Source organism: Neophocaena asiaeorientalis, unplaced genomic scaffold (assembly GCF_003031525.2).
Source record: "Neophocaena asiaeorientalis asiaeorientalis breed wild unplaced genomic scaffold, Neophocaena_asiaeorientalis_V1.1 scaffold43, whole genome shotgun sequence".
Taxonomy (NCBI): Eukaryota; Metazoa; Chordata; class Mammalia; order Artiodactyla; family Phocoenidae; genus Neophocaena; species Neophocaena asiaeorientalis.
Genome location: NW_020173674.1, coordinates 5,246,988 through 5,269,905, shown reverse-complemented (window position 1 = coordinate 5,269,905; position 22,918 = coordinate 5,246,988). Strand labels below are relative to the sequence as shown.

Sequence of the window (22,918 nt, the reverse complement as noted above, 5' to 3'; positions counted from 1 at the left end):
AGGGGGTGGGCCAATTCATACTTAACCAGTTATTTAAGGAATCAAGGTGGGGAGTATACTGGCTGCTCTATGACTGGTTTATTCCAGTTCTGTTTTATATAATGGCCTCCGGGGAAACTCCTGGTGGCCTCCGCCTAAGCCCTGCTCTGACTGTGGTGACAAGTCCCTGGTTTGACAGCAGAGTTTCTCTTACATTCTACCAAGCATCTCGTGAAGCCCGCAAATGTGCCACCCACCACGAGGGTGGAGGGCTCACTCCTAATACTAATACCGTCTCCTCCCATTTCTGTTAGGACGATTTTGACTGCAAGCCACAGAACCCCCACTCAAACAAAAGCGAATGTCTTGACTCGCCCGCTGGGAGGTGATGGATGCTTCTGACTTTAGGCATGCTGGCTCATCTCCTGATCTGTCCCACTCTCCCTGGCTCCCCACACCTGCTCCCTGGACCACTCCCCCAAATCAGCGGCCACATACATGTCCTGGTCTCGGGCTCTGCCTTCTGGGGAGACCCAGCCTAAGACAGCAAGGGCTAGTTATAGTAATAGTTTTTGTGAGTTTTTCCAAAGTTGGGGGTAACTTCTGTGGACATTTATTGACACAATCTTTCAATGCACGGGGAGGAAGATATAAGGCAGGTTCCATGGGCTTAGGGACTCTGTCTCATCCCCTGCTGAGTTCCCAGTGCCTTGAACAGTGCCTGGCACTTAGTAGATGCTCAAGAAGTAGCTATTGAAGGAGTGGGGGGAGGGCGGTCCTGTGGCTCTTGGCGGCGTCCTCTGGTCCTGTCTCTCTGAGCTAAGTTTCTTCCTGGGGCGAGCCTTCCTCCAGGCCACTGCACTCCCTGGTTTTGCCTCAGGAGGGTGCCAGAACCTTGGCGTCTAGAGAAGAAAGGTGCTCCCCACTGCCCAGGACCCGAACCTGATGGTCCCTGGCTGGGGGTCTGAGGGTGTGTGTCAGGAAGGGGCAGGGAAAAACCTTGCCTGGGCCTGAGTCCTGACCCCAGCTTCTCCCACACTGGGATGGAGCTCATCGGTCCCTGGCAGGCATAGGGATGGCTCCTGGGTGGTGTGCACTCCCTGGAGTCAGCCTCAGGGAACAGAGATCCTGGGAGCAGAAAAGCCATCTGGGAATATCCCAGGATAGGGGGGAGGGACAGAGGTCTGGATCCTGAGCTGGCCTAGTGGGCTCTGACCACCTTTCCTCTGCTAAGCTGGTCAGATGCGGGGAGAAGAGGCTGCGGCTCTGCCTGGGGTGGAGGGGCGTGTCTATCTGGTGGCAGGGCTATTATTATTAATGGCAGGCAGATTCTTAACCACTGTGCCACCAGGGAAGCCCCAGGGCTATTATTATTTTTTAATACTTATTTATTTTTTGGCCATGCCACTCAGCATGTGGGATCTTAGTTCCCCGACCAGGGATCAAACCCATGCCCCCTGCAGTGGAAGTGCATAGTCCTAACCACTGGACCACCAGGCAAGTCCGAGGGCTATTTTTTTGCTGCTTTCTAAAGCAATGTGCCTTCGGCCCGCACCTGCCCCGGAGCACGGTGGATGCCAGCATCTTGGCGCTGAGGGGACACAGACCCTGGAAGAGCCTCGCTGCCACCAACTGGCCCTGCTCCCGCAAGGCTAGAGATGAAAGCCCTTCTGGGGTTTCCAGCTGCTTCTGGAGGGGAACATTCTGAACGCGAAACCGCTAAAGGAGCTCACCCATGTTTTCAGGTTGTGCTGGGACGCTACAAATGATGTGAGCAGGGCCCGGAGCACCAGGAATCCAGTCCCAGCCCCTCTCAACCCTCTGCGGAGCACTGGGGTAGAGCCACCTTCCCTTCATGCCCTGGTGAGTGGGGGGTCAAGTCCCTGGCTTGGTCTTTGCTGGCCTGAGCCCTTGGTCATGCCTCACACAGCAGTTGGTAGGCACAGAGTGGCACTGGATCAGCCCAAGAAGGGGAAGGAGGCCAAGGGCTTTCCCCAGCATCGGCCTGCTCCTGGGCCCCAGCACCCCCACGCGAAGTGGAGCTCCCAGCCCTGAAACGGGCCTTGTTGGCCACTTTCAGCGAAGCTCACACCCGAGGCCCACCAGATGCTGGGCAGTCACAGTGACAGGCCAGTGCTCAGCCAGGCCACTGGGCTCCTTTCCCCATGCGGGGGCGGCTGAACCCACCGAGCGAGGGGTCCAGGGCCATCTGGGGCTGCCACTCCCATCCCGAGCTTCCTCCTGGGGCCTGGCCCACGGAGGTGTCAGCCCAGGTTGCTAGGTGCTGTCAGGGTTGTGGGAGCAGAGAGGTGCTCCTGGGTCCCAGACCTTCGACTTTCTTGCTTTATTCCCTGGTTTGGCTGGAGCGAAACTTCACATGGAATCCTAAGAAAGGTGTGGAAGGTAGCTTTTCTGAGACCTTCCCGTCTAAAAAGTCTACCTTCCCTCTTAACCCGTCACTGGTGGTTGGCCAAGCGTACATTCACAGCTGGGAGTCTTCCCCACCCCAACCTGGGAGGCCACGGCTGTGTGGTCTTCTCACCTCCACCCTCATGGGGCGGGGGAAGCCCAAGGCCAGTCTGATTTCACTCCTTTGTGGGCAGCCTGTTTTTTATTTTTGTCTCCAGGGAAGCTTTTAGATCTTCTTTTCACTCTGGGTGTTGTAAAACTCCTCAGCCATGGCTGCAGGCGTGGGTCTTTTTTCTCTTCATTTTCCTGGATCCTTGAGGTCTTTCAATCTAGAGAGGCATGTCCATTAGCTCACAAAATTCTCTCATCTCGCTTGTGCGATCATGTCATTTTCTCTGTTCTCTCTGTTGGTTGGATGTCTAAACGCTTGGTTTCGTTTTCCAGGTCTCATCTTTTTCTTACTTTTACCTCTTTTTAAAATGTCATAAAATGTCTCTTTATATTGCAACCCTTCAGTTAGACTTTGGTTTTGGCAATCATTTTGAACTTCCAAGAATTCTTTCTAGCTCTGGTTTTCAGTTTTCCTCTCTGGGGAGATGCCGTGCTGCCCTGCCGAGAAGTGTTCCCTTCTGAACCGAAGGACTTACTCCCCAGCTCTGTGCAGGGTGGGGGCGAATAGCCCTGGGCGTCAGCCCTCTTTGGAATTGCTTAGGAACACATTCCCCGGCCTGAGTTCACACCTCCTTCCCTGCCCACATCCAGTGACTGGTTGACAAACAAGGATAAACACCCAATCTTTGTCCCAACTCAGGACAATCTTCCAGAACCACCCAGCTTCCATGCTTCCCATGGGATTGGCTCAGACCTTCACTGATAACCCCACTGCTGCCCGATTTATCCCTCCACCCAATCCTGTTTCCTTCCTCTCTCTCCCGTGGGTGTTGACCCCAAGAACTCTCCCTAATAAATCTCCCCCATGCCAAGCTCTGCTTCCTGGGAATCCAAACCTATAACGGCTGGTAGCAAAAGTGGCCCGAGAAAGAGACACTCAGGGGAGTTTGGAGCAGGGTCACCCACCACCCAACTGGCAATGAAGATGCATCACACTGGTGGCAGAGAGAGCCTGGCCCAGGTAGCAGAATGACTGCTGTACTTTAACTGGGGGAAGAGGGAAGCAGTGGAAAGGAAAGGAATGCACAGGCTGGTGAGGTAGATCAGGCATGTGAGAAATAGGAAGGCAATTGTACCTACAAGGATGGCGGAATTAGGTGTCCATTGCTAAGCTTGATGGAAGCTTTGAGAGAAAGACAGTGAAAGGCTGAGAATGATGAATCGGCATGAGAAGCTAAGGGGTGTGAAGGAAGATAGCTAGGCTTCCACCTCCCTGCAGAGCTGGAGGGCAGGGTGCCAGGCCTGGGACTTAATCCTGAGAGCAGCTCAGCTCTAAAGAGGGTACAGTTTCCAATGAGGTAGATCTGCCGTGCCCAGGTCAGGAGACTCTGCCATACGGCATGGCAACATCTGGGCTGACACCCCCTGCCCCGCAGACTTTTGAATCCCCAGCTTCCCCTGAACCCTCAAGCCAGAAGTGGCCCATCCCTCCCTGTTAAGGGCTAATGCTCACCCCCACGCCTACCCCACTTGCTTGAAGAAGATGCAAACAAGACAACGTGCAGCCCCCCAGCCTCTCCTGACCACTGTGCAAATAACTAGGCTAAGTCACCATACGACCTTGTGGGGACAGGCTGGGCTGAGAAGGGAGGAAAGAGACCACACTGAAAGGATCTGGGAACCCAGCCAGCGTGTACCGGGAGAACGTGCCAGGGACGTTGATCAAAGGAAGGCAGAACACACCGTTGGACCAAGGAGAGTTTATTGAACAGTTCCCAGGGTTATAGGACTTGATTTCTAGCAAGGACACCGTGAAATGGGGCAATTAAGCTGTTAGTGTGGCTCTTAGTAGCAATGTCCACAGGAAGTGAGGTAGAAATGCCAGGATTGCCATGGTAGACGGTGGGAGGTACAGGTATAAGGCTCAAAGAAGTAGGTACGCAGGATTTCCCTGGTAGTCCAGCGGTTAAGACTCCCCGCTTCCACTGCAAGGGGTGTGGGTTCCATCCCTGGTTGGGGGGAACTAAGATCCCTCATGCCGCATGGTGCGGCCAAAAGAAAAAAAAAAAAAGAAGTAGGCACGCAAGCCTGGATATTCTATGTAAGGCTGGAAACCCCAAATTTACCAAAGCTGTAAGGCGTGTGCTGTCAAGAGGGCCTCACCATCCCTGAGAAGCTCAGTGGCAACGCCTCTCTGCAGGCCAGGGCTGACGGTAGGAGAAGCTGTACAGAAGTGGACTCCCTGTGGCAATGGGGATGAAACAATGTAGCCAGGTGGGCGCTTACGCACCAGAAGGAAGTGGGAGCAATTATTGTGAAAAAGAGCAGAATCAGATGGCAGCGCACGTCCTAACCATAGAGAGATATGTTTGTTTGTTTGTTTTTTCACTTCAGAGCAGTAATTTGGTGTCATGGTGATAAAGAGGGAGAAGATAGAAAATATCTTAGCATTTCTCAGTAGACAATGTCTCCCTAAATAAACATAAAATATCAAAATGCAACTGTGGCTCTGACGACTGCTGGAGCTTCTGACGCATTTCAAATTTAAGTGCAAGGAGAGAATGAAAAAGTCCTTCTGGACCTGTGGTTTTCAACTGTTGGAGATTGTGCGACCCCAGGGGACATTCGGCGCTGTCTGGAGACTCGCTAGATTATCCCAGGGAGGCTACTGGCTCGTCATGGGTAGAAGACAGGGATGCTGATAAGCAAACTGCAATATACAGGGCAGTCCTTCACAACAAAGGATTATCCAGTCCACAATGTCCATAGTCACATTTGAGGAGCTCCATTTTAGACCAACTCTCTCATTTTACATACGATGCATCTAAGGCCCAGGGTCTCAAAAGTCTGGAAGGAAGTGGGATTTTCCCTCCCTGCCTCACGTACACAATAGGTTATGCTCCGAACAAATCTTACAATCAAACTATTGGATCTAAACTGCAGGAAACACATAGTTCTTACAGGAATCCAGGAATCTACCAACATGATCACTAATTTCCTTCCATGGAAATGTTAAATCTCATGACTTTCTGTGGAAGAAAAAAATGACCAAGAAACAAAAACCAAAGTGGTCTGATTTTATTTTATTTTTTGGTAACATCTGAACTCTTATTATTTCTTTTTTTTAAAATTGAACTATAGTAGATTTACAATATTGTGTTAGCTTCAGGCGTACAGCAAAGATTATATATATATATATAGGGTTGGCCAAAAAGTTCGTTCAGTTAGTAAATACATCATTCAATAAAGTTCTTGGTAAGGGACTTCCCTGGTGGTGCAGCGGTTAAGAATTCGCCTGCCAATGCAGGGGACACGGGTTCGATCCCTGGTCCTGGAAGATCACACGTGCCACGGAGCAGTTAAGGCTGTGCGCCACAACTACTGAACCTGCACTCTAGAGCCTGCGAGCCACGTCTAGAGCTCGTACTCCGCAACAAAAGAAGCCACTGGCAATGAGAAGCCCGCGCACCGCAACGAAGAGTAGCCTCTGCTCACCACCACTAGAGAAAACCCACACGCAGCAACGAAGACCCAAAGCAGCCAAAATAAAAATAAAATAAAGTTCTTGGTGAAAATGAGAAATGTGTCTTTTATTTTTACTTGAAACTGAACGAACTTTTTGGCCAACCCAAAATATATGTCCTTTTCCAGATTATTTTTCAGTATCCCTCCTACCCGCCCTCTCCTTTGGTAACCATAAGTTTGTTTTCTATATAGAGAAATATTTTGATGGTTATTAGGACTCAGTGCTTCTGGGGCAAAACAAATGGTCACCCAATATGATTATTGCCCAGTCTGGACCACCCGAAGAAATCAAGAGTAGGTGATGGGGGCTGTGGACGGTTGGCCCCAAAAAGGTCACACCCCTTGTCCAGTTTGCAGACCCGAACCAGTTTTCAGACCCAGATTCACTGAAGAAGGGCAGACCCGACCCCCAGCTCCTGAGTGGAACCTTCAGCGGGACCCACCCAGGCATTTGGAACATGGCAAGGAATCCTTGGTTTTTAGGAGGAGCCCTGGCTGTTCTTGGAGCTCTGAATTACAAGACAGTAAAACCAGTTTCTTGTCTCAGCTGTGGCTGGTCCAAATGTTGGGAATGATATGATGCTTGCCAAGTATCCCCACATATGCGTGACGTGCTGGACCACCCACACAGGACATGCTAAGAGACCAACTAACCTATTTGGCCACCGTTAGCTCACCACTCATCTCAAGCCCATAAAATTGTTGAGGGGAAAGAGACAGAGAGTGAGAAATTCTTTGGAGTATATCCCTGGCCCCTAAACCTTACTCTTGGAGGTGGTGAGCGAAGAGAAGCTAGAATATGGTAGAGGAGGCTACTCCTTCTCACCTCCAGCTTCCAAGCCAGGGTCTGACCCAAGCTGGGATTCAGTGAAGCTCCAAGTTGGATGAGTTCAGGACTTTGAAGATGACACTGGACCAGACCATTCAATGACCCCAAGGTGCCTGGAAGAGCTTTTATGACTTCAGAGTTAAGCTATGGATGTGCCCTTAATTTCTTCCAGGGAGAGAGAAGGACTCCTTCAATGGAACGCGTTCAGTAAGGGTGGGAAGAAAGAAAGCTCTGTCTGCTGGCACCCAGAGGTGTGCAGCTAGCTCAGAAACCGGGCATATGCTCTGAGGTGGTGAGAGAACTGCGAGGGGTGCCCAGCTCAGCCTTGGGAGATGTTCCAGGAGCTCTCAGTGGCTCCCACCCGAGACTGGAATCACCGATAGTGCCTGGATGGCAGGGAGGTGCTGGGCGTTGAAAGGGGATGATAAGCATTGCTATGGTGGACTCCATGGCAACTCTCTTGGTGAAGGTAAAATTGATGACACTGGAAGTCTAGCTTCTCCAGGAAGCTGGGGCTTAGGACCTTGGTCTACGTCAGGGGTTGGCAAGACTTTTCTGCAAAGGGCAAATCGCAAGTATCTTAAGCTTTGAGGACCACATAGTCTCTGCTGCAATTATTGTTTCTGTCCTTGTAGCACAAAAGCAGACGTAGATGCTATATAAATGAATGAGTGACTGGCTTCCAATAAAACATGGATTCATAAAAGCAGGTGATGACCTGAGGTCCATAGTGGGCCAAACTTTGGTTTAGATGGTGAAGGAGCACATGCTGTGTGCTCCCTCTCTGATATGAATCCTGAAGAAACTTCAAAGAGGAGTGAGAATTTCAGGAAAAAACAAAATTAAACAAAACAAGTGAGCCGTACCCCCTTCAGGAGAATGATAGCTGTTTTGAACTTTTGTGTGTCTGTGTACAGGGTATGTGTGTGCCTGTGCGTGTGTGCAGGTGTGTGTATTCATATAGATGCATGTGTGTGGGTGTGTATTCATGTGTATGCATGTGTGTAAGTGTGTGTGCATGTGTAGGGTGGGGGCAGGGGCTAAGTGTGGCTGGAAGGGCAATAAAAAGATATCCAGGGCTTCCTTGGTGGCGCAGTGGTTGAGAGTCCGCCTGCCGATGCAGGGGACACGGGTCCGGGAAGATCCCACATGCCGCGGAGCGGCTGGGCCTGTGAGCCATGGCCGCTGAGCCTGCGTGTCCGGAGCCTGTGCTCCACAACGGGAGAGGCCACAACAGTGAGAGGCCCGCGTACCGAAAAAAAAAAAAAGATATCCAAGGGGAGCAGTGTGCACTTGGTTCTCACCACTCCTGGAGTTACCAGGGTTGTCAGTGCTCTACCCCAACTTTAGTGCAGGCTTCACCAGGGTTATATCAGGGCTGCAAAACTCTTGCTGGGTGAGGCTTTGGGGAGAAGAGTGGACCCTTCTGGCCTTGGGCTTTTTCCCTTCCATGCTTCCCCACAAGCCCCCGGTGGGGGCTCATTAGAACCTGGAAGCCACCCCTATCAATGTGCTTCCCCAAGGATCTGAAGGGAAGCTCTGACCTCAGATGATAGCAAAGGAAGGGAAGTTGGCTGTGGTCTGGTGGTGCCTGGGGCTCATCTCCTTTGCTCTCCTTGAAACCATAGGCTGGCATATTACCAGACAAAATGACAAATTCCACCAGGGGACATGATCTCACAAGCCCTGGAGGAGACATCCCAGAAGACAAATAGATCATCTGAAGCAGAATTAGTGGACCACACAGACAGAGAATACACATAATAAAAATATACAAGGATATAATAAAAGTTACTGGCATTACGAAAGAGGAAATGGCAAAAAGAAACAAAGAGAAATATTATTATATATAAAAACAATCATTGAGAAAAACCATAAAAGATGGGGTGAATCATATGATGAAGGATGAAATGATGAGGGAGAGATCAGGTAGAGCATTCTCTCTGAAAAGCTAAAAAGGAAAAAATATAAATGACAGTGAAGGAATACAGATGATAGAATAGAAGGACAATTATCCAGAAAGTACAAGTCCCAGAAGGAGAGAAAAATAAAGATGATGAGGATGAGGGACTTCCTTGGTGGTCCAGTGGTTAAGACTTCACACTCCCATTGCAGGGGGCATGGGTTTGAGGGTTTGATCCCTGGTTGGGGAACTAAGATCCTTCATGCCACATAGTGCAGCCAAGAAAAAAAAAAAAAAACAAAACAAACAGATGGAGAGGAGGAAATCTTGGAAGAAATAATGAAGATACATTTCTCAGAATTAAAGAAAAGAAAGCTGATCAACATCAAGCTAAAAGAGCTGAGTACGCCAAACCAGAGAGCTAGTTTGGAAACCAAGAGCGCCAAACCTAGACAATTAGAGTGAAATTAAAGGATATCTGAGGTGAAAAAAGAAAATTATAAAAGCTTCCAGAGAGAAGAAGGAGATCATTTGCAGAAGAACGTGATTCCATCTGACATAGACTTCTCAGTAGAAACAATGGATGCAGGTAGACTAAATAACAATATTTTTTAAATGTTAAAGGAAAAAAATTGAACTTGGAGTTTTATATCCAGCCAAATTAGTATGTAAATATGAGGGTGTAATGGCAACATGCTCAGGCATGCAAGGCCTCAGAGGGTTTTCTACATAAAGATTCATAGTGAAAATGCTTTGGGAGGAAGTGCTCAAGTAAGAAAAGAAACATACAAGAGATGTTGCAGGGCATGTGGAACCAAGGATGACTGAATAACTTTATAAAGTTTTTTTGTCATCTTTTTAAAAAGCTAGGGACAAAGAAAAGAAAAAGAGGCCATATATCTATTATAACCCAGAATTAAAGTTCTAGATAATATCAACATTATGGGGGAAAGGAGGACTAAGAGTCTTGGTGTAGGGAAGGTATAGATGTTGATACTTTTATATACCCTTATTGATTTTCTAAACTTATCAATATTTATATCTTCCTCCTACCAAGTCTCTTAGGTTAAGAGCAACTATCATAAGAACAAAAGGAAAATGTGTTTAAAAATATCAAGGAAAAGAAAATAAGATGGCAAAACTAAATCCTAACTCAACAGGAATTAAAATAAATGTAAATAGGTTATATTCACCAATTGAAACATAACATCAAGTTAGATCTTCTTTTAAATATTTAATAATAGTTGTCTAAAGATATTCTCAGTAAAAAAAAAAAAAAGATATTCTCAGTATTTGTCAAGGTAAGCTAATCGATGGTAACAAACAAACACTGAAATCTCTTTGGCTTAACAAAATAAACGTTTCTTTCTCCCTCCCATCACAGTCTAATGTAGATTGAGCTGCAATTCTGGGATATTCTACTCCAGGCAGTGACTCAGGGATCCAAGTTTTTCCATCTGTGTTTCTACTGTTTTGGGGGGGCTTTTTTTGGGTCCTATCAATCACCAAACCAAAGAATAAAGAAAGTGACAAGTAATAAGAATGATTGTGTGGGAAAAAAATGAAAAAAAAAAAAAGAATGATTGTGTGGGACAATTTATAGCCATGCCTAAAATGGCATACATCACTTTTGCCCACATTCTATTATCCAGAACCCAGTCACATGGCCTCAACCTAACTGCAATGGAGTCTGGGAAATGTAGTTTTTCAGAATACCCAGGAAAAAGAAAGGAGATTGGTGTATCTATATGTAGTTTATTCTATACACATTTAAAATAAAAGGTAAAGCTGTCTTCATTCACAGATGACACAATATGGAAAATCCTACAGCATCTATAAAACAACCTGAACTAATAAATGAGTATAGCAAGATCACAGATTATAGGGTCTATATACAAAAAACAATTGTAAGTCTATATGCTAGTAACTAAGATTATAAAAGGAAATTTTAAAAATTCCAAATTTTAAAAAAGCTTAAGAAAGCTACTAATTTTAGGGCTTTCCTGGTGGTGGAGTGGTTAAGAATCCACCTGCCAATGCAGGGGACATGGATTCGAGCCCTGGTCCGGGAAGATCCCACATGCCACAGAGCAACTAAGCCCATGTGCCACAACTACTGAGCCTGTGCTCTAGAGCCGGTGAGCCACAACTACTGAGCCCGTGTGCTACAACTACTGAAGCCCACGCACCTAGAGCCCGTGCTCCACAACAATGAGAAACCTGCACACCGCAGTGAAGAGTAGCCCCCACTTGCCACAACTAGAGAAAGCCTGCACACAGCAACAAAGACCCAACGCAGCCAAAAGTAAAAATAAATAAAATAAATAAATTTATTTTTTTAAAAGGAAACTACTAATTTAAAAAGTGAATTTTACAAGGTAACATAATACAAAGTCAATATAAAAAATTTATTGTGTTTGTATATACTAGCAAAAAAAATTTTGAAATATATCATTCACAGTAGCATCCAAAAACATTAAATAGAGATAAGTTTAACAAATTTTATGCAGGACATGTGCTATGAAACTACAAAACATTGCTGAGAGAAATTAAACAAGACCTAAATAAATGAAGTGATGTACCAATATTGTTAAAATGTCAGCTTTCCCTAAATTGAATTAGAGATTAAACATAATCTCAACAATAATCCCAAACTGATTCTAAAATTTATATGGAAAAGCAAAGGAACTAGAATAGCCTGAACAATTTTGAAAAAGAGCAAAGTTAGAGGACTCACATTTCCTGATTTCAAGTAGTTATAAAACTACAGAAATAAATATAGTGTGGTATTGGTGAAAGGATTGATATATAGATGAACAGAACAGAATAGAGGGTCCAGAACTGGACCCACACATATATGGTCAAGTGATTTTTGGTAAAGTTACAAAGGCAAGTCAATGAAGAAAGGATAGTCTTTTCAACAAATGGTGCTGGAACAACTGGACATCAACAATTGTACATATGCAAAAAAATGAACTTCAACCTATACTTTACATCATTTATAAAATTCAGAATGGATCACAGACGTAAGTATAAAACCTCAAACTATAAAATTTCTTGAAGAAAGTGTAACATAAATCTTTCTGTGTTAGGCAAAGATTCCTAAGCTACAACACCAAAAAACATGATCCATAAAAGAAAAAAATTGCTAAATTTTACTTCATCAAAATAAAAAACTTCAAAATTTAAAAAAAGCCTCTGTTAAGAAAATGAAAAGGCAAATTATAAATGGGGAGAAAACATCTGCAAACCTATACCTGATAAGGACTCATATCCAGAGTATATGAGAATTCTCAAAACTCAGTAATAAGGAAACAAACAATCAAAGTAAAAATGAGCAAAAGATTTGAACAGACACTTCAACAAAGATGTATGGATGGCAAAAGAGTACACGAAAAGACGTTCAACATCGTTAGTCATTAGAAGAATGCAAATTAAAAACCACAATGAATTAACATTACAAACCTATTAGAACATCTAGGGGAAAAGCTGACAACGCTAAGTGCTAGTGAGGACTGAGAGCAATCGAATTTCTTACATGCTCTGTTGGTGGGAGTGTAAATGGCACAGCCATGCTGGAAAACGCTGTGGCGATGTGTTACAAGGTTAAACATACACTTACCATATGACTCAGCAATCCTTCTCCTAGATATTTACCCAAGACAAATGAAAACTTATGTTCATATAACAACCTGCAAGCAAGTGTTTAAAGCTTTATTGTTAATCATCAAGAACCCAACGCCCTTTAAGTGGTGACTGGATAAACTACGGTACAGCTGTACAACGAAATACTCTTCAGCAATTAAAAGAAGAGGACCACGGATACACGCAGAGCATGAATGAATCTCAAATGTGTCAAATGCCATGTGAAAAAAGCCAGACTCAAAATGCTATATACTGTATGATTCCAGTTCTATGACGCTCCGAAAAAGGACAAAACTATAGGGAAAGAAAGCAGATCAGGGGTTGCCAGGGGCTAAAGGTAGGGGGAGGGGCTGACCACAAAGGAACACAAGGGAACTTTCTGGAGGATAAATATGTTCTATATCTTCATTGTAATGATGGCTTTTGTCCAGTTCATAAAACTGTGTACTCAAAAGGATAAACTTAACTAAGTGTAAAGCATCCCTTCATATAAAAAAAGTATAAATGTTATGTTGTATGAAAGAAACTAGATACTTACTGATTGACTGCCTTTAGGTGAAGCTCAAGAAGAGCCAAAACTAATCTATGGTGACAGAAAACAAAGCACCATTGTCTACAGAGTGTGAGGGTGAAGTGGAAGGGGCCCAGGGGACTCCCAAGGTGGTGGGCATGTTCTGTAACCTGATTGGCTGGTGGTTACATGAGTACATGTATTTATCAAAATGCAACATATTGAGGGCTTCCCTGGTGGCGCAGTGGTTGAGAGTCCCCCTGCCATTGCGGGGGACACGGGTTCGTGCCCCAGTCCAGGAAGATCCCACATGCCGCGGAGCGGCTGGGCCTGTGAGCCATGGCCGCTGAGCCTGCGCGTCCGGAGCCTGTGCTCTGCAACGTGAGAGGCCACAACAGTGAGAGGCCCGCGTACCACAAAAAAAAAAAAAAAAAAAAAAATGGATCTTAGATACGTTGCTAGATACAAAGTATCTGTAACATATAAGAATATGTAAAACCTCTTGGGAGAAAATTTTAATAAAGGATATAGAAGAGAATCTGAATAAGTAGACAAATAGATCATAATGTAGGGTAAGATGACAAAGTAATAAAGATGTGAGTTCTCTCCAAATTCATCTCTAAATGTGATGCAGTCCTAATCAAAATTCCAGTTGGAGTTTTTGGAGAAATTTGATAAATTCACAGTAGCATTTTTAGCGATGAATAAAGATCCATAAACAGCTAAGAAAAACTTCAAAGAAGGAGGAAGAGGAGGAGGAGGAGGGAGAGGGGAAGGGGGAGGGGAGGGGGGAGGAGGAAGGAGGGTGTGATTTTTCCCGACCACATTTATAAGACTGTAGTAATAAAAAACAATTATGGTACTGGCACAGGAACAGACAGATATGGAAGAGAATAAAGAACTGACAGGCAGACCCAATACCTTCAGGAGCTTAACATGTAGGTCAAAATGTTCAGTAGATGGTGTTGGGGAAGTGGATTCCTACCTGACAGCACGTGCAAGGTGGCCTCTAGATGGATTAATGGTGTGAATGTGAAAGTAACTTGAAAAAGTTAATAAAAGACAACATAGGAGCCATTTGTTGTGATTCAGGGCAGTAATTAAAGACTTTTTGTTTTTATTATTAATCCCCAAGCTATGCTACCTAACTAGAAAATATTGCCTCTTATAAGTTACATAGGTATAAATGTTCCATATATTCTCTCCTATCATTAAAACATGCAGTAATAAAAGACTTTTTTTAAAATTTATTTTTGGCTGCGTTGGGTCTTCATTGCTGTGCACAGGCTTTTCTCTAGTTGTGGTGAGCGGGGACTACCCTTCGTTGCGGTGCGTGGGCTTTTCTTTGCGGTGGCTTCTCTTTTTGTGGAGCACGGGCTCTAGGTGCGTGGGCTTCAGTAGCTGTGGCACGTGGGCTCAGTAGTTGTGGCTCGCGGGCTCTAGGGCTCAGGCTCAGTAGTTGTGGTGCACGGGTTTAGTTGCTCTGCGGCATGTGGGATCTTCTCAGACCAGGGCTCGAACCTGTGTCCCCTGCATTGGCAGGTGGATTCTTAACCACTGAGCCACCAGGGAAGTCCCCAGTAATAAAAGACTTTTATTTTTTTTTATTTTTTTTTATTTTTATTTATTTATTTTTTTATTTTTTTTGCGGTACGCAGGCCTCTCACTGTTGTGGCCTCTCCCGTTGCCGAGCACAGGCTCCGGACGCGCAGGCTCAGCGGCCATGGCTCACGGGCGCAGCCGCTCCGCGGCATGTGGGATCTTCCCGGACCGGGGCACGAACCTGTGTCCCCTGCATCGGCAGGCAGACTCTCAACCACTGCGCCACCAGGGAAGCCCATTTTTGATATAAAATTGCAAGTTTCTTTGCTTTATTTTGTTCTTGGCTCTATGTAGCTCATTGAATACCAGACGTTCAGAACTGGGGACGGCAAACTTCAGGTTGCTTTTAGCTCAGGTCAAAGGAGCAAAGGAAGCTCTTCTGGAAGAAAAAGAGGAAAAGGGGTTTGTGTGTTAAGGGATAAAAGGGGTGTTGGCAGGACCTGAGGGAAGAGGTTTGTGAATGGGGGAGGGGCAGAGACCCTAAGTCCTGGCCCCCTGGGCGGGAACCTGGAGCCTGTTCTAAGGCCCAGGCACTTGCTGCCGGCTCGGCCCAGCCCTCCCTGCGTCCAGAACCGTTGGCCTCAGAACAGTGCCTGTCCTTGCCTGTACCGCCTTTGCCTGCACCAGTCCCAGAGGGCGCAGTCAGGAAATGATCGTTTCATTATCCACTTAGAAAGTTATCAATTGACGGTGTTTTTCAAGCTTTGCATCGCCCCTGAAGAATCACTGCTGGGGTGGGAAGGGCTGGGCTGTGTAAGAGATGTCAAAAGTGAAGAAAGGAGAAGGGCACTAGTCCTTGAGCTGGAGTGTGGATCTCCTGACTCCGCCGAACTCCTGCCTGGGTTTTCTTTCTGCCTCTGGATGCCCCCTCCTCCCTGCCAATCCCACAGACGCCTGGACTCACTAGGTCCAACACGGGATATATGATGTCCTCCCAGTGACTGCCTCTCCTGCCGGGTCCCCATCTCGGTCTCCCTGGAGGCTTCCTTCCCCACACAGTCACCAAGTCCATAAGCTTCCACCTGGATGTATTTGGAGAACTTGCCCAGGGTCCAGCCCAGGCCCCACCTGGGGCCTGGCTCCCCTGCAGTCTCAGCCGGCTCAGTCAGCATTGGGGGAGGGAGAGGGGTCTTTATGAAATACCGCCTGGACACCCTCACTGAAGCTTTCTCCATCACTGCCATGGGGGGACCCAGAGTAGGGCCTGAACCCCCAGAAAGAGGCTGCCCGGTGGACAGATGGGGTTCAACAGCGTTGGTGCTCGTCCTGGAATCCTTTAAAATTGCCCTCAATCCTGATGGAACTGAAGGACAAGTGATCGACTTAGTGTTATCGTGCCAGAAATGTGTAACCTTGCCAGTGATACTTTTGAAAAGGGAAGGTCCAGCGTCCCATTGTCTAGATAGATTTCAAAAACCATATCGTTCTCCTGTCGTGATTTTTACCATGCCTACTTATCACAAGTGGTGCCCGCTTCCACGTAGGGGAGTGAAACAGGTTTACCTGTGAAGGTAAGCGTATCTGAGTTGAAGAAATGAGGTAATTTAGAGAAAAAAAGTAAGAAGGGAGCAGCGGGGTACGTGACTCATACAAGAACCTGAAGGTGGCCTCCAAACGGCGGATGGGTCTGAAAACCCAACTTGGGGTGTGAGTTGAGTGTTTGCACGTACGTGCACAGGGGGTGTGTCCGTCTTTGTACAGCACCTGGGAACAAGTGTCTACATGCAAGGGTTTATGTCTCTGGGGTCTGTGACCCCAGCAGGGGAAGGGGCTGGACTGCGCTCCCTCTCAGGCCTCTGGAAGGTTCTGGAACCCAGCCCTAGCTGTGAGCCCATCAGCCCAGGCTGGACGTTCGGCAATCGGATGCAACCGTCTGGGACTGGCTGCGCAGCGTGGTTGAGGGGCGGGGCGGGGGGCGGAGGAGCGGCTCGCGGCCAGCGCGGTGACTCAGCACGGTGGGGTGGGCCGGGGCGGGGCGCGCCCACCCGTATAAGGCTCGGGGCCGCCACCGCGGGCGCCGGAGTTCTGTCGCCGCTGCCGCTGCAGAGGTCCGCGTTGCCATCAGTGAGTCCCCGCCGCCTGCGACTCCCTGGGGGATTCCGAGGGGGCTCCCAGGGTTTTGGGGAGCAGTTGGGGCTCTCGGGGGGGCCTACAGCGCCCAGAACAGGGGATGCAACCCCAGGGAGGGCGAGCGGGCGCCCTCTCCCCCGTAATACGCCTCTCCCAGACGCTAACAGACTTCTCTCTGCATCCTGCAGTGCCGCCCTACACCATCGTCTACTTCCCTGTTCGAGGTAGGGACCTGTGACCGGGAGGGAGGGGAGGCAGAGGTTGGGGGCTGCAGCAGCCCACGCCCCTCACCCACCTGAGGGAGTCCCCAGCCTCCCTTTTCCCTCCATCACGTGGCTACTAGCTCCGCCTTCCCTGTGCCCCGGAGCTGCCCGTTGCTAGAGTACGCAACTTCCCGGGCCCGGCCCGCCCCTCCGCAGTGTGCTGGGAGACCATCGGAGGAGTCCTCACCTCCTTGGCTCTTGCCCAGGGCGCTGCGAGGCTGGGGTCTCTGCCCATCCCCACACCCCGTCCTCCCCTCCCCCAGGGCGCTGCGAGGCCATGCGCATGTTGCTGGCCGACCAGGACCAGAGCTGGAAGGAGGAGGTGGTGACCATGGAGACCTGGCCTTCACTCAAGGCCTCCTGTGTCAGTACTTCTGTCGTATCCCGGGTCAGGGGCTGGGCACTGGGGGGCAAAACTAGGGTGGGGGGTAGCCACGCTCAGCACCTCTGACAGAGCTGTGCATTCCCCCAGCTGTACGGGCAGCTCCCCAAGTTCCAGGATGGAGACCTGACCCTGTACCAGTCCAATGCCATCTTGCGTCACCTGGGCCGCTCCCTCGGTGAGTCATGAGGCTGCGGGTGGCCCAGTCCAGGGCAGGGGTGTGCGGGCATCAGTCAGCGTTTCTGAGCATCTGCTCAGTGTTGGCCCCTTGAGCCTTTACCACTTAAATCAAATTGTCCTGCAACCCTGTGGAGTGGAGGCAAGTGGAGGTTACCTAACTTGCCTAAGGTCAGGCCCGGGTCTGTCTAGCAATCCTTGACCTGTAGCAGGCCACCTCCCACTGAATTCTGAGCATGGACTCAGACGGTCCTTTTCCACATCCTCCTCCCTCCTCCCTGGCCAAGGCTCACAGGCAGCCATGTGGCCTGTCTGGTGGGTCAGGTTGTAGTGGCTAGTCAGGCTCCCCGTCATGCTGTCTGCTCTCCCGCCACCCCAGGCCTGTATGGGAAGGACCAGCGGGAGGCAGCCCTGGTGGACATGGTGAATGACGGCGTGGAGGACCTTCGCTGCAAATACGGCACCCTCATCTACACAAACTACGTAAGCAGGGACACGGGGGTGGTCACTGAAGACAAAGAAAGGGGCTGGCTTCCTTCTCACCCTGCACGACACACCTCACGCAGCTCTGACTGGCCCTTCCCTTGGGCTGCGTCTGGCTCTGCGGTGGGTGGGGTCAAGAGCCATTGTGGGCTGGACACAAGACAGCCCCTTGCCTGGGGAAGGGACCCAGTCAAGTAGCAGGCAATGGCAGAACAGCGTGAGGACAGGAGACATCCAGCCAGAGGCGGTCCCTGATCCGCAGCTGGGGGAGGTCTGGAGCACTTCCTGGAACCAGGTGCAGAGGACAAGGGTCTATAGTCCGCTTCTAGAAGGGGTGCTGGCGCTGTCAGGTGCACGAGGTATCAGGCACGGAGCACATTCAGGGACTAGGAACCAGTTTAGCAGAGGCAAGGTGTGTGTGCCTACGTGTGTGAGAGGGAGGGAGGGAGGGAGGGAGAGCGGCAGGAGACAGAGCTGGAGGTGCAGCGGGCCCAGGTCCTGGAGGCCTTGAACCAGCTGGCTTGGATACTCTCTTTGGGGAGTCTAAGCAGGGTGGTGTCTGTGAGATCCGGAAAGATCCTACAAGGCTTTTGCAACAGTCCGGAGAGCGATCGTGGCAAGAGTGGCCTAGCGAAGGATCAGCAGCTGAAATGGACAGGATGTGGTAATAGCCTGGGGTGGGGAGTGAGGAGAGGAGGGGCGGGGGCCGGGTGAGTGGCGATTCGCTGAGACGGGGCAGACAGTAGGCAACGGCTCAGGGCAGGGGCAGAGGCAGGGCGTGCAGCAGTGTGAGGGTCAGGAGGATGACGTGCGGCGGCACCTCTCTGGCAGGAGTTGGGCAAGGAGGACTATGTGAAGGCACTGCCCCAGCACCTGAAGCCTTTTGAGACCCTGCTGTCCCAGAGCCAGGGCGGCCAGGCCTTCATCGTGGGCAACCAGGTGAGCTGGCCCTGTCCTGCCCCTTCCGCACCACCCTCTTCTTACAGATGGCAAACCGGTGCAGAGCGAGCACGTGAGCCATTGGTTCAGCAAAGCTGGGCAGACCAGGGGACCGGCTCGGGCTCCCTGTCTCGCACCTCCCACACCCACCGAGCCCCTGCCCCGCTCTGCCCTGCAGATCTCCTTCGCCGACTACAACCTGCTGGACCTGCTTCGGATTCACCAGGTCCTGGCCCCCGGCTGCCTGGACTCCTTCCCCCTGCTCTCGGCCTACGTGGCCCGCCTCAGCGCCCGGCCCAAGCTGCAGGCCTTCCTGGCCTCCCCGGAGCACGTGAACCGCCCCATCAATGGCAACAGGAAGCAGTGAGGGCTTGTGGCACTCTCAACAAGAGGCAGGGAGCTGCCTGCTTCCCTTTCCCTAGGACCAATAAAGTTTCCAAGAGAGAAGCAGTGCTGTGAGCATTGAGTTTTCTGGGGAGGGGACTCCCTGATCCTCTCACGCTTGGGGGAGGGACAGGCAGCTGGACAGGATACTTGAATCCTAAAACACAGAGTGTCTTCCTGGAGCCCTCAACCAGCTCTGTGTCTACTGAACTCCAGAAACAAAGAGAAAAAAAAAAGAAACAAAGAGAAATCAACCATGGTCCCTGCTCTGGAGATCCCCACAGTCTACAGAGAACAGGCTCACTTAAATAAACATGCTTTCTGCTCTCAGCAGGCCACCTGCCAGAGGGCCTCCATCCAGGACTGCAGGAGCTGAGGGGCCCTTGGCCGAGGAGGGGCGTGGGGAGGAGCTGAACCGCTCAGAGCAGCCCCGGCTGGGTCGGTGGGAGGGTCAGTCACTTCTGCTCAGATGGGGCTCTCCTTTCTTCCTTGTGCGTCGTGGGCCCGGGAGCAACACCGGGCAATCCGGCTCGCCTCCTGCCTTCTCTCACCACCTTTGTTAGCTGGGCGAAGAGAATGACCCAGCCTAGGTGAGCTGGCTGTGGCGTGTCCACAGTGGGGAGGCATTGGGGTGCAAACAGGTTGTGGCTCTCGGGGCTCCCACGGATGGCTGGAGGGGAGGGCCTGTGGGAGGCCCCCTTGGTGCAGCCTGGAGGAGCAGACCCTTCTCTGGGGAGCCTTGCCCAGCATCAGAGCCTCCTGCCCAAAGCGGGGAACCTCTCAGTAAGTCAACCTCTCTCATTGCTGAGAGAACTCACAAAGTAGGTGAGACTTCCAGGAAATGTTATTTGAGGGCCCAGAGGGAAGCAGCTCTGCAGTGACTAAGGTGTCCTGCCTGCATGCTGCAGGCCTGGTGGGTTGGCAGAGGGGTACCTGCACCCATCCCACATAGAGAGCCCCAGTTTAGGGGCCATTCATGGTGTCAGAGCAATCATGGCTCCAGCATCAGGGCAGCCATGATTCAGTTCATGCCTGAACACCCTCGGAGCACCCCAGGAGCACAGAACAGCTGAGTGCAGTGCCATTGGGCAGGTGGCTGGGGAAATGGGTTAGAGGCTGGAACAGACATTGCCCGTGGGGGACATTGGCTTCAGGAAGTGTGGATCAAAACTAAGAGGCGGGGCTTCCCTGTTGGCACAGTGGTTGAGAGTCCGCCTGCCGATGCAGGGGAAACAGGTTCATGCCCCGGTCCGGGAAGATCCCACATGCCGCGGAGCGGCTGGGCCCGTGAGCCACGGCCACTGAGCCTGCGCGTCCGGAGCCTGTGCTCCGCAACGGGAGAGGCCACAACAGTGAGAGGCCCGCGTACCGCAAGAAAAACCCCAAAAACCCAAAACTAAGAGGGATGTATCCCTGAACCATCTATAGCTCCCCTTGCAAATAAGGATAATAATTGCTAAAGCTAATGGAGTGCCTTCGATGCCAGGCATTATACTAAATGCTTTAGTATATTACCTTCCTTAGTCCTCACCACCCTTGAGTAGGTACTCTCATCCCTGTTTCTGAATGAGGTAACTGAGTCACGGAACGTTTGCCAAAGAGTGAATAGAGGCACCAGCAAGGTTATCATATTATTGCTTGTGATCACAGCAGGTTGAGAACAGAACAGGTGTCCATCAACAGGAGATGCCTCCGTACACTAGGTGCACACACACAATGGATTTTGCACTGGGAAAAAGAGCAAGGAGGCCTGGATCCGGCCTTCTGGGAGCACGGGGCTGAGCCAACAGAGTGCAGCCCCCTTTGCAAGAGACTTTTTTCTATTGCTCACTGACGATATTTGGGAAAATGACACTTCCCTGACCCCTCTGCAGTTGGGAGGGGCCATATAACATGTTCTGGTCGTGCTGGACTGTGGGCAGAGTGGGTGAATCACTTCCAAGGGCAACATGGAGCGGGACATGTGGTGTGGTTGAGCGGTGGCCTTGTGGTTTTACACTGCCGGCATTTTACGGTGGTTTGTTATTGCAGCAAAACCTGACCCATCCTGTCTGATCTATCCTTTATTCTCAGCTCGGGCTAAGGGAATCCAGTCACCTCCCAATTTTGTCCTGCCTCTGAAGGTGATCAGGCAAGGGGAGGGGGCTATGACTCTGGGGTATTCTCCCCACGCCAACAGTAGGCCCCTCTGGCTCTCCCAGACCAGCCCCTGAGAGCTGTCAGTTGATGGGGAACTGAGAAAATGTCTTCATCTGGGAGTGGAGGAAGACACCCAAGCTGGGGGAAGTGATCAGAGAGAGACTAAAGGGCCCAGCCCCCTCCTTGGCCTGGACATTTGGCTGCAGGGCCAAAGTGGGACAGATTCTCCTGGAGACAGCGCCTGGACCTGGAGACGATGGCTAGGTGACCTTGGCCGCTGGGGAGAGCGAAGGATGGTTTCAGAGCCGGGCCGGGCCTGCTCCTTCTGTCTGGGAGCACACCACTTGCACACCTAGTCCACTGCATCCCGAAGGCCCACCCCCACGGACTGATGGAGACCTTCTGTGCTCCACCATCTCCTGACCTCAGCACCGCCCTCACCTCTCTTTTGGAAACTCCACTTCCCTCCTAGCTGGTTCTAGCTGCCCTCTGTGAAAATAAAGACCAGCAAATGACAGCAAGCTGTATACTCAGAGCTGGCTCCAGCAAGGGAATCGGCCACTGCCAAAGGCTGGCTCAAAGGCAGGCAGAGGAGTGAGGAAGCTTTATGGGGGAAAAGGGAGACTTCAGCTGTGCCCTGAATGGAGGCAGTAGGCGGGCTGACTGGAAGTGGGGGCATCGTGTGTCACTGCTTAGGGGAGCAGATTTGGCTTCCTCTGGTTGGTCCTAAGTTGGAAAAGGGGATAAAAATTAAGGAAGCTGTCACTTATTAATCAAGTCCTGGACATTTGGGGTGATTATTTACAAGGGTTATCGTTGGCTTCCTGGATTGTTCCTAGAGATAGCAGTCTGACTTCCTACAAGTCTGACCTATAATGGGCTGGCTTCCTGTCCGGTTACTGTAGGTAAGAGATTGGTTTCCAGGCAGGTTGCTGCAGGTCGTGGGTCAGATCTTTATCCATACACGGTCTGGCCATTGTCCGTTATGTGTTCAGTCTCCTCTTGCAGAGAGGCGACCCCAGCTACAGCAACTGGAAGCCTTTTCCTCAGGCATTTACCTTGAGTGGAGAAATCCTGTAGGGGGAAAGCAGGAGCCCACACATTCTCCTTTGAGGAACGGTCCCTGGCTCATTTCTGGGCCCTGGAGGAGACTGAACACTCGGGGGGCACCAGAGGATCTGTCTGAGTTGCCCATGAGAACAGCGAGTCAGAGATGGTGTGCCAAGCAGCACTGCTTCCAGGACACGTGAGGGACTCGGGAAACTGCAGGAGTTCGTGGTTCACGTTGCCAATGTGCCTGCACCTGCCACACCTGGCCTGGAGGGCCCTGGGGGCTAACCTGGAGGGCCCTGGGGGCTAACCAGGAGCTGGGCTTCCCCAGGGCTCTGTGCAGCAGGGCTACTGCCTCCGGCCGAGGTGGGCAGCCCTGAAAGGCCCTGGAGAAGGAAGTTCTCCCCAGGGAAGAACTTTGAGTGGCACCTCTCACTGCCCACTTTGCCAGGAAAGAGAGAAGGCCAAGGTCAGCGTCCAAAGTCCTGGGCAGAGGCCGGTGCTCAGGAACTTGGAA

At 50.2% G+C, this 22,918-nt stretch overlaps 1 protein-coding gene across 1 annotated transcript; it reads left to right on the top strand.

Moving 5' to 3' along the window:
- Window positions 1-16,485: 16,485 nt before the first annotated feature.
- On the top strand, window positions 16,486-19,278 carry LOC112402344 (glutathione S-transferase P). The gene is made up of 7 exons (XM_024749207.1): window positions 16,486-16,578; window positions 16,773-16,808; window positions 17,111-17,211; window positions 17,320-17,407; window positions 17,786-17,889; window positions 18,721-18,828; window positions 19,007-19,278. Coding segments are annotated over exons 1-7 (627 nt in total). The 5' UTR covers window positions 16,486-16,577; the 3' UTR covers window positions 19,196-19,278.
- Window positions 19,279-22,918: the final 3,640 nt, after the last annotated feature.

Bases quoted from the DNA above. Each gene is read 5' to 3' on its own strand.
- LOC112402344 (XM_024749207.1), top strand. The intron at 17,890-18,720 runs GTAAGCAGGGAC...CCTCTCTGGCAG, and splicing joins CCCTCATCTACACAAACTAC to GAGTTGGGCAAGGAGGACTA. The intron at 18,829-19,006 runs GTGAGCTGGCCC...TCTGCCCTGCAG, and splicing joins CCTTCATCGTGGGCAACCAG to ATCTCCTTCGCCGACTACAA.